At 55.7% G+C, this 10,964-nt stretch overlaps 1 protein-coding gene across 1 annotated transcript; it reads right to left on the reverse strand.

The window, feature by feature from the left end:
• Window positions 1–2,751: 2,751 nt before the first annotated feature.
• Window positions 2,752–10,745, reverse strand: RACK1 (receptor for activated C kinase 1). Its single transcript, XM_084647940.1, has 8 exons — window positions 10,515–10,745; window positions 8,551–8,722; window positions 7,155–7,302; window positions 6,222–6,317; window positions 5,629–5,739; window positions 4,431–4,571; window positions 3,692–3,802; window positions 2,752–2,885 (listed from the first exon to the last, which is right to left on the reverse strand). Exons 1-8 carry the CDS (start codon window positions 10,621–10,623, stop codon window positions 2,820–2,822), a joined length of 954 nt encoding a protein of 317 aa, XP_084504066.1. The 5' UTR covers window positions 10,624–10,745; the 3' UTR covers window positions 2,752–2,819.
• Window positions 10,746–10,964: the final 219 nt, after the last annotated feature.

Genomic DNA, 10,964 nt, shown 5'->3' on the forward strand with positions numbered 1-10,964 from the left:
TTCATAGTTGCAGTGTTGTTACCGCCAAACTGGTCTCAGGGATTACAAAGTGAGTGAGGTAATATCTTTTATGGGCTCACCTTTGGCAGGTGAGAGAGAGAGAGAGACATGCTTTCCATCTTACACTGAGCTATTCTTCAGGTCTGGAAAAGGTACTCCCTTTTCCAGCCCTGAACCCAAGGTGGAATAGATTGTTAGCATAAGTAGTTAACACACATTCTAAAGCACCATTCAAGGTGAAATGGCCCATTAATACCCCTCCAGTCTTAGGACACAAAGGGGATTAGTGGATTACACATTGCTGTAATACAGTAGTTCTCAAGCAGAAGTACACATACTCCTGGGGGTTTGCAGAGGTCTTCCAGGGGGCACATCGACACATCTAGATAGTTGTAGCCTGACTAGCAAAGTCAGGACAAACTAAAATTTCATACAGACACTGACTTGTTTATACTGTTCTACAGACTATACACTGAAATGTAAACACGTTTATATTCCAAATTGATTAATTTTATTGTATGGTAAAAATGAGAAATACTGAAAAACTGCATAATAGCATGGCTGTGATTCTTGAATGTTCATCTGATTTTGTGAGCAAGTCATTTTTAAGTGAGGTGAAACTTGGGGGTAGGCAAGACAAATCAGACTCCTGAAATGGGGACAGTAGGCTGGAAAGGTTGAGAGCCACCGCTGTAATACATCCTAAATCCAGTGTCTTTATTAAATCCATGCTTTGGTCCCTTACAACATGTTAACTACTCATGCTAAACAATCTGCTCCACCTTGTATTTAGCTGTGATGCTGGGAGTCTCCCAGCCCTGCAGAAGAGCTAGGTGCGGCTCGAAAGCTTGTCTCTTTCATTTAGCAAAGTTGGTCCAATAAGAGAGATCACCACAGCCCCTGTATCTATCATTTAATGTTGGAAAACAACTGGCTTACATTAACCCCTTTAGCCCAAATACACCATCTAAATTAATACAAGTCCCTCCTGTTCCTGGTTCATAGCACAGAACAGTTTAGGCTCCTGAAACCTGGCATATTTATTTTAAGTCTTTGTGTTCAACAGAGTGGGGTCTGGATGAAATTCTCTAACCTGTGGTACACAGGTGGCCACATCAGTTGCTCTATGGTCCTTTCTGGTCTTTGAGTCATGGGTGAATTTCACTCTCGCTGGCTTGGCCTGGATGGATCTAACTCTGCCTGTATTTATTTATCACTTGTATTACAACCCAGGACTGGGGCCCCCTTGTGCGACACACTTCACAGACCCATAGTAAGGACTTGATTACACACCGAAATTGCACTTAAAGTTGGATCAGTTTAAACCTAGTTTACATTAGGGCCTGAAAAGCACAAGTTGTACTAATGGGCACTATGTCCAGATCAGCCCTCGCCCCAGAGATCTTACAAAGGATGGGAGGAGAAAGTGAGGCAGAGAAGGGGAAAATGGGAGGATTGGGAACAGAGGCCTCATGTCCCATCTACCCGCTAAGCCACATGGCTTGATTTGTACCAGTGCACCCGGCTACATCAATCACAGGGGTAGAAGGAACCTAAGAGATCTCTAGGCACGAGGCAGGATTACATCAGAGCACAACTCTAATGTAGACACACTGCACTGATGTGAAGTGGGGCTCACCCATTAGCCACAGCCTATCAAGCAAAAGTATGTATAGGTCACCCCATTACATAAACACCTGAGCACCTCATCTTTTAACACCTTGATCCTCCCAACACCTCAGGGAGGCCAGGCTGAGCTGTTTGCCCCCCACGGGGGAACAGAGACTGAGGCTAAGTCCCAGACTGCTCCACTTAGCACTCAAGCCCTAAGGTAGCTTAGATGGCTAAATTCCGTTCTCAAGAGTAATTGGGGGCCCAGATCATCCCATTGAACATCAATGAGACATAGGTTCCCCAATGCCAAAGTCGTTCTGAAAACGGGACATGGCCCTCGAAGTCACTTGGCACCAGATTTTGAGAAGTTGGGCAGCTGCTGTGATTTTCAAAAGTGCAAGAGCACCTCCCTCCCTGTGAAAGCAGCAGGACTCCGACACTTGAAAATCCCACCAGGTGGAGGGTTCCCAGTTTTGGTTGGACGGATTCCTGGAGATTTCATCACAGCACAGAATCTTTCATTAAAACGAAAGAACGGCCAGACTGGGTCAGACCAATGGTCCATCTGGCCCAGTATCCTGTCTCCCGACAGTGGCCAGTTCCAGGTGCCCCAGAGGGAATGAACAGAGCAGGTGATCATCAAGTGATCCATCCCCTGTCGTTCATTCCCAGCTTCTGGGAATTAAAGACTCATTTTTAATTCCTGGAGACCCCAAGTCTGCCTCTTCCTGCTGAGGCCACCCCCCACAGCTCCGAGACGGGAAAAACTGTGCTCCTCCAGCCCTGGGGCTGTGGCAGAGGGAGATTTTTCTCAAGGGCCCCCTAAACCGCCGCTGCCCCCACCCCTCTGGAGGCATGAGCTTCCGTTGGCACTGCCCATGCCAGGTGTGTAGTTGCAATTTTTAGATGCCTGAAAACCCTCTACCCTTCGGCTTCACAATACCGAATGCAACGCAGGCTAAATACCTTTACAAATCCAGGCCTACAGGACTTGCTCCAGATCTCTGGCAGAGCAAGGATTTGACCCAAGGACCTGAACCTGGGGCTAGGTCCATAGGCACTGGGCCATGCTTCCTTGAAAGTTCAAGCTGCCATAGACAGGCCCCGTATGGCAAAGATGACACCCAAACAATCCCCAACCTCCAAAATGTACTTTTTATTCAATATTTTTACACAAAGGTAGGCTGCGTCCTGCGGGCGGGCTCTCATCTGGTCCCGATGGTGACCTGCCAGACGCGGACCAGGTTATCTGTGTACCCAGCAAACAGGGTCTGGGGAGGAGAGAAAAAGTGGGTCAGTAACGGGGTAGCTACAGCTGGCCTGGGGACAGATCAGCCCCCAGGAGAACAGCCAGACTGAGGGCCCGCGTCTGGGAGGGGCTCAAGCTCCCTCGCCTGATGGCAGTGCCCAGCCGGGAAAGTGGCGACAGGGTTTGTTAGGGGGCAGGGAGAAAGGGCTGGGCCTCAGCCCATCAGCGACATGGCGCTCTGGGAAGGGCCAGGAAGCTGGCGGGTGTGGAGGCTGGGAGGGGCTGAAGGCAAGGGCTCAGGTCTCTTGCAGGGGGAAGGAGCAGCAAAGCTGGAGGATAGGGAGGTGGGTGGAGACAAGAAAGGGGTGATGTTGGAGGGGCTGAATCTCTTGCTAGGAGAAGGTTGGAGGCTGGGAGGGGCTGGGCTCCATGCTGGACAGGGGGCTGGAGTGGATGGACCACGGGAAGGATTGGGATGGTGGCAGGGACAGAGGCAGAGAGGGCTCAGGTCTTCTGGCAGGGAGGAGGACGAAGGCCAGGCCCTGGGAGGTATCAGGGCTGTTGTCAGTGCAAGGAGGGGCTCAGGTACTCATGGGCACATCTGCCCTCCCATGGGGTGTGAGAAGGGGAGTGGCTCACAGGACCACCTTCCCATAGGCTGAGCCAAGAGCACGTCCCTTGGCTGCCTCCGCTCTGTGGGGCCAGTGGTGAGGATCCATAAGGCACCTCCACCCCCACTGAAATATTGGCCCCGGCCCTTTAAGATTCTGCCCTGGCACGGAGTTCCCAACCCCTCCCCCTGGGTGAGGGAGGTTAAAGGGCCATTACCTGTCCATCCGCAGACCAGGCCAGCGAGGTGCACTGCGGCGGCTCGGCTTTGCTGCTGGTGCTGATCACCTCCTGCTTCAGCTCGTCCACGATGATTTTCCCCTCCAGGTCCTGCAGGGGAGAGGGGAGAAGGTCAGAGAAAGGACCCCTGCTGGGACTCACTGACCCAGGACCCCCCCGCCCCAGGAGGGCCATGGCACCCCTTCCCCACTGTGCCCACATCAGGGCAGGTGCTGGGAGCTAGCTCAGAAACAGCCTCTGGGTTTCAGCACGGAGATGCAGTCAGTCGGCATGACGTTTCATCACAGCATGGCCTCTCGGCCTTCACAGCCCCTGTGGGGCTCCAGACGCACAAACCCCACAGCATGGCCTCACCCCACATCTCCTGGGGGCTCCAGACCCCAAGGTATCAGAGCACGGCCTCGCCCCACATACCAGGGGGCTACACAAACAGGCAAGGAAGGCAACTCTCTGGGTATTCCCTATAGAAAAGCATAAGCCCTGTTCCCTATATAAAGGAAGCACACCAGACACGACTTCCAGAGGTGTGCCCTCTACACGCACCCAGTCCCTACTCCCTATAGAAAGGAGACAGAGAATGAATCTCTGTGCTTTACAGAAAGGAGTCACGGGAGATAGGGGAGTGGCCCCTAGAAACCCCAGGCTGTACGCTCTGTATAAAAGGGGGGTGAAGTCCCCTGAAAGGCCCATCCCTGCCCACCAGGGGGCACCCGCTCACCCAGATCTTGATGCTGGGCCCGGTGGCAGCACAGAGCCAGTAGCGGTTGGGGCTGAAGCACAGGGCGTTGATGATGTCACCGCCGTCCAGCGTGTACAGGTGCTTCCCCTCGTTCAGGTCCCACAGCATGGCCTGGCCGTCCTGGGGGAAGAGAGAGCGTCAGACGGAGAAAGAGTCCCTCTCCCACACCCACCCCATAACCAACCAGCCAGCAGCCTGCAACTTGTATCACGGAAATGACGCACCTCGGGGGTCAGGCAGCAAACCTTTAACCAGTGGCACTCCCTGCTGCAGGATAGCACCGAGAAAAAGGGTAACTAATATTTGTTATCGCCTGCTATATACTTCCCTGATGCCCAAGGACAGGCCCTGTACTGAGAGACTCAGAGATGAGGGGAAAGGGAGTAACAAGCTTCTCAGATTCAAAACCAACAAAGTTCCCCTTAGGCAGAGATGGGGCAAAGTTCCCCTTAGGCAGAGATGGGGCCATGAGGACTTGGGCAGGGGCTCAGAGTGGCTGTCCGGTGGCTTTGTGAGACTGTGACAGGTAGAATGAGATTGGAAGCAGCGGTGAAGGGGAACAGGCAGGATCAGGGTGGTTGATCACACAGAGCTTTGATGGTGGTTGCAAGAAACTGGAGTTGGAGCCAATATTGGTCAGGGAGTCAAGGGGAGTTTAGCAGCAGCATGGTGAAGGGATCAATAGCGTGTCTCTGTCTGTGCGGGCACAGAGGATGCTGCTATGAATGACAAGGGAGCTCTCTGTCCCCCAAAAGCTCATAACATCAGTGGAAGGCAAGAGACGACAGGCACATAAAGAGAGAGGAGCACAAGGAAGCAGCCAACTCAGCACAGCGGCTGCCCAACCACTAGAATCCAGTTGAGCTGGAGTGAATCCCCGTCAGCCCAGGGAGAGCTGGACGGGGGCAGCTCAGAAACAGCCTCTGGGTTTCCGCACGCAGACGCAATCAGAAACTCAGCGGATTTCATCACAGCTCAGCCCCGCTCCCACAGGCCAAGAGAGAGACAGACAGACAACATCCCCCAGCCTCCAGGTGGGGGGTAGCTCAGCTGAGATCTATGACCCCTCAAGGCCAACAGAACCCAAGGAGGACAGGGACCTCGATCCAGTCCCACTGTCCATCCCACCCGTGCCTCCCAGTCCTGGATCCTCACTTGAACCGGGCTGGGAACGGACCTTGCCGCCGGAGGCACAGAGGGAGCCGTCGGGAGAGACTGTCACAGTGTTCAGGTAGCCGGTGTGCCCAATGTGGTTGGTCTTCAGCTTGCAGTTGGCCAAGTTCCACACCTGGGGGGTGGGAGAAGAGTACCACGTGATCACCCAGTCTGAGCTCGAGAATCTCCCAGGCCACCGACCCTCTGCAGCCGAAATCCCCCCTTCCCGTCACTTTTTACGGCCCTCAGCAGCCCAGCAATGGAGCGCCTGCTTCTTTGGAGACCAACCCACCCACAGGGTAGGATGCCAGTGTCTTAAGGACAGGACAGCAGGCCGCGGAGACGAGACACGAATCCCTAGTGCTGAAATGCCCCCTCCATCACCCAAAAGCAACCAAGAGATCATCCACCCCCAGTCTATCCCCTGACCCCAGGGCAACCGAGCAGTTGCGGGACAATGCGAATTCCCAGATGTCTGCTCAGATGCTCCAACCCAGCACCACTGGGAGTGGGAACATAAACGATCGCAGCCCAGGCCGAGACCCCATCGATGGTCCATGCCCTTCCCTGCATGAAGAGCCAAACCTCTGCAGCACACCACAGCCTCAAACCCACCTTCACCAGCTTGTCCCAGCCGCAGGAGACGATGATGGGGTTGCTGCTGTTGGGGGAGAAGCGGACGCAGGACACCCACTCCGAGTGGCTCTCGTCCTGGGGAGAGAAAGCGGGGGAAGGCAGGTGATTCAGGGGAGTCAGAACGGCATTGAGGTCAGAACAAGGAGAGAGATTGGAGAGCAGGTATCTCCCACTCTACCCGGAGCTCTGATGTCCACTGCCCACCCATCTCCCTAGACCCTGGAGGGCTCTACCCAACCTGTTCTAGGCTCACTGCCCCTCACCGTTCCCCACCATCCAAGACTCTGCTGACTCCTCATGTGAGCTGCTGCCCAAACCCCTGGCCTTCCAGGGCTTTGCCAGCCCTCCCTGCATCCCATCATAATTGCAGGACATGTCGTCAGGCCCCGAGGGGTCAGCAGACGTGTCAGATCTAATCATTGGGAATGGGAGGGCAGCAGAGAGCCCTGGATTCTTGACAGCTGGGAGCAGGACCAGTTCCCAGCAGGGGACACACGAGGCAATTGCAGAGATGCTTCCAAATCCAGCTTAACTCAGAGGGGTTTCCCCGAAGACCCAGGGGCCATCTTCTCCACCAAGGCCATATAAATCCTCCCCTTCTGCAGAGAGGAAAAGCCCCAGATCCCATCCCCCAGCACTTCTTAGCCAGCTGTTTGCCAACCACCCCCTGCCCTGCAAGACTTCAGAGGCCCTCCCCCCGCCCCCACATCACCACCAGAGCGGCAGGCGAGTAGGCTCACATTCAGAATGCAAGCAGGTTGTTACCATCACCAAATCTGAAGAGAAACAGTGAGGGGCACAGGACAGAGAATCAGGACTCCTGGGTTCTATCCCTGACTCAGGGAGGCAAGCGGGGACTAGAGCAGATGCCTGACCCACCCCCTGGCTCAGCAGCCCCGTCCTATGCCTCACCTGCACTGTGTACTTGCAGACGCCCAGTGTGTTCCAGAGCTTGATGGTTTTGTCTCGGGAGCCCGAGACGATCTGGCGATTGTCGGACGAGAAGGCCACGCTCAGCACGTCCTTGGTGTGGCCCACAAAGCGGCGGGTGGTGGTACCTCTGCAAGGGAAGAGACTAAGTCACCCCCAGCCTGGCTATGGGAACCTCCCCTTGCATCCCACTGAGTCATAAGCACACACCAGGGACAGAAAGCAGCCGGGACGTTAAGCATGAAGGGGAACCCAGGACCCAGCAGCTGCGGAGGTAGCTCAGCCAGATGCAAAGGGATGGATCAGAGGAAGATCCAGGCAGGCTGTTAAACGGAACGAAGGATCGTGAATAATGTGTCTCTTTCAGGGCGACAGGAGGGAAAAAAGCCAAAGGAGAGCGCAACACCTCCCCATCTCTCCCTCTGTCCCATCATAATTGCAGGACATGTCTTCACACCCCTGGGGGGTCAGCAGACATGTCAGGTCTAATCATTGGGACTGGGAGGAGAGGGGGGCACCTCAGAAAACCCTGATGCCCCAACAGTTGGAAGCAGGAGTGTCTTGCCGCTGGGTAGAGCCAATCCAGCCCCCAGCAGGAAATCTCCTCCCCATTCGTGATCTTAGAACCTGGACTCCTCATTTCCCTGCAGCAGCTTCTGCAGCAGTGTAAGACCCCGATCTGATGTCAAACACCTGCAGCCCTCCTGACATTGACTATGAACGAATAAATAAAGGGTCGACACCACTAAGCCTGTATACATGACTGGGGTGTTTCCAGACATCGACAGAGAACACTTGACTTGGAAGGGGAAAGGTGTGTAGGGGAGCAATATTTGGTTTTGCTTTAAGTTGTGAATTTCAATGCCTCATGACCCCACCCCCCAATTGCCTTCCATGACCCCTCCTGGGGGTTGTAACTGCCCATTACAGAAACACTACCCTAGGGCACCACTAAGGGTAGCTACAACAAACCAAGGAGCACTTGTAGCACCTTAGAGACTAACAAATTTATTTGAGCACAAGCTTTCGTGAGCTCCGATGAAGTGATCTGTAAAGCTTATGCTCAAATAAATTTGTTAGTCTCTAAGGTGTCACAAGTACTCCTTTTCTTTTTGCGAATACAGACTAACATGGCTGCTACTCTGAAACCTAACAAGCCAAGGGACTCTGGGGTGGGCAGCCAGTTCCCCTCCCTGGCACACCAGCCCCTCCCCACTAGGGGGAGCTGCCATGGGCAGGGCAGACAGAACACGTGGCTGAGAAGAGCCCGACTGACTCTGCCACCCATGGGATCCTCTCCCCTTTGCGCTCCCACCCTCCTCCGCACAGATGCTAGCTCTGCGAAGGGTGCCCATCTGATGGCCACGGTGTCACTCACGTGGTGAGGTCCCAGAGCCGCAGGGTGCTGTCCCAGGAGCCAGAGAGGGCAAACTGCCCGTCTGAGGAGATGACCACATCGCTAACGAAGTGCGAGTGGCCACGCAGGGCGCGCTGGGGGATCCCGTAGTTGGTCTCATCCCGCGTCAGCTTCCACATGATGATGGTTTTGTCTGCGTGTAGGGAGCAGGGAGAGTCCAAGTCAGCCAGTCACCTCCCCAACAGGCATTTCCTCCCAGGAGACCGGCCTCTGTGGCCCGAGCCCAGAGCCAAATACACCACAGCCTATTCCCCACCAGTTCCCGCAGCCTGGGGCTAAATCCAAACTGGTGCTGCTAAGAGAAAGGCCTTGTATCCAACTTCATCCCCCCCACAGCCAGTCACCCCCTAACCTGGGGCCCGACTGGAGCCAGTGCCCCTAGAGTAGATAGGTCCTGTATCCCATTCCTTGTATCTGCATTTATGAGCAGATCAGCATCAACTAGAGGAGAAAGATCCCACATCCCTGAACCAGCCAGTCCCCCAACCTGGGACAGGATTGAAGCCGGCACCCCCTAGAGAGGAAAAGATCTCATATCCCACCCTGCACCAGCCAATCACCCCCCGCCCCCCTCTATTTTTATAGCCACAGGCTTCCCTTGAGCCCAGCCCTGCCTCTCACAGCCAAGGGCTCCACTCATGCTCCTTCCCGGCATCCCCTCATCATTGCAGGACATGTCATCAGACCCCGGAAAGGGTCAGTGGACGAGCCAAGTCTAATCATCAGGGCTGGGAAAAGGAGGCATCGAGCAGCCCAGTGGTGGAACCGGAGGTGGATATTGATGCTTTGACAGGGATGCTCCCAGGGACCCACGCGCAAAGCAGGGGGAAATGTGCCTGAGCTGAGCTGCCAACAAACTGTGTCATTACTGCCTGTGGCAGCTCAAGGCAGAGGGGGGTTGGGCTTGCAAAGCCCCAATGTTGCCCCTGTGGCCGCATCATGGGTATGCCCCTCCATCCATTCTACTGAGTTAACCCCTGGGCTATGGTATTTAGGCCTAAAACCTCTTCCTGGCCCCCTGCAGCGGGTCCCCTCCAGTGTATCTATCTAAGGCCCTTATACACCAGCCCCCCCCATCTCCGTGGTACCCAAGGGCCTCTCACTGGGTTCTATGCTCCCAGTCATCCCCACGAGATGGAGTAAGCGCCTCCGTCTCTGACAGGAAAACCGAGGTGGGCCACAGCCCTGATTTGCAGAGGATCACAAGGAGCCATATATAACAATGGGACAAGAGGCCCCCCCCCCCCAAGATCGAGAAGCACTCAGAGAGCCCCAGGTGGGAAGTGCCCTGGGACAGACAGGTGGTGTCACCTGGCTGGGGGGAAGGAGAAGGGAAATAGGAGCCAGAGCCAGGAATTGAACCCAGGTGCCCGGAGCCCCAGACCAGAGTCCTCACTGCCACCTCCCCACCCAAGGAGTTAGGCTGTGAGGGGAGGAGTAATTCACTGTTATTTACCCCCCCCCCATATCTGGACCCCCCTGCCCTGCCCCTCCTCCTCAGGTACACAAGTCTGTGCCCCCCCCCCGGGATGACACTGACTTCGCCCCCCTCCCCTAGACTCGATTCCCCCCTCCCTTCCATGGCTGAGATGGTCCCTCCCTTGCCTGCCCCCACGAGTGAGAGCTGGTCTCCCCATGACCCCCCCCTTTCCCCCAGCGAGATGGGATCTTCTTCCCATGTCCTCCCCTCTGCAGTGACAAACCTCCCGCTCCGGGTGACTTCCAGATGGTCTCACCCATCCCCCCCCCCCGCACTTGGAGAGATAGAACCTCCCACCGCGCCCCCCATCGTGGGTGAATCGGTTCCATTCCGCGCCCCCCACCCCCGCGAGCGCAGCCTGACAATGCGGCCCCTCAACTATAAGATGGTTTCGCCCCCCCCCGCACCCCACCCCGCGGCGGTTGGTCTGGCCCACGGCGCTCACCGCGCGAGGCGGACAGTATCATGTCCGGGAACTGCGGGGTGGTGGCGATCTGGGTCACCCAGCCGTTGTGGCCCTTAAGGGTACCGCGCAGGGTCATCTGTTCCGTCATGGCGGCGGCGGCGCGGGGGGCTCAGCTCGAGCGGGGAAGGAGGATGGAGGCGGATTCGGCGGCGGGCCCAACCCGTCCCGTCCTCTCGCTCAGCTAGCGGCCCAAAGAGAAAGGAAGCGCTGACGTCACCCGGAAGCGGAAATAGCCTTCCCTCTGCGCGGCTGTACGTCAATATGGCCGCCGGCAGGAGAGGGTCGCAATATGGCGGCGCCCGTGTAGGTATTCAACTTGGTGGCTACGTGGTCCCAATGGATCCAATATGGTGGCGTCTATGATGAAAGCTCATGTGCATCAGACGAATCCAATATGGTGACGTCTGTACAGGCCCCTAGATGGCGACA

The sequence above is a fragment of the Lepidochelys olivacea genome (assembly GCF_965140295.1).
Source record: "Lepidochelys olivacea isolate rLepOli2 genome assembly, chromosome: 14".
NCBI lineage: Eukaryota > Metazoa > Chordata > Testudines > Cheloniidae > Lepidochelys > Lepidochelys olivacea.

What these genes read in the sequence shown, in the direction of transcription:
- RACK1 (XM_084647940.1), bottom strand. Translation starts at nt 10,623, where the DNA reads ATGACGGAACAGATGACCCTGCGCGGTACCCTTAAGGGCCACAACGGC. An exon ending in GCTGGGACAAGCTGGTGAAG is followed by an intron (nt 5,740 to 6,221) that starts GTGGGTTTGAGG and finishes CCCACCCCCCAG; the next exon opens with GTGTGGAACTTGGCCAACTG. An exon ending in GGCCCAGCATCAAGATCTGG is followed by an intron (nt 3,803 to 4,430) that starts GTGAGCGGGTGC and finishes TCTCCCCTGCAG; the next exon opens with GACCTGGAGGGGAAAATCAT.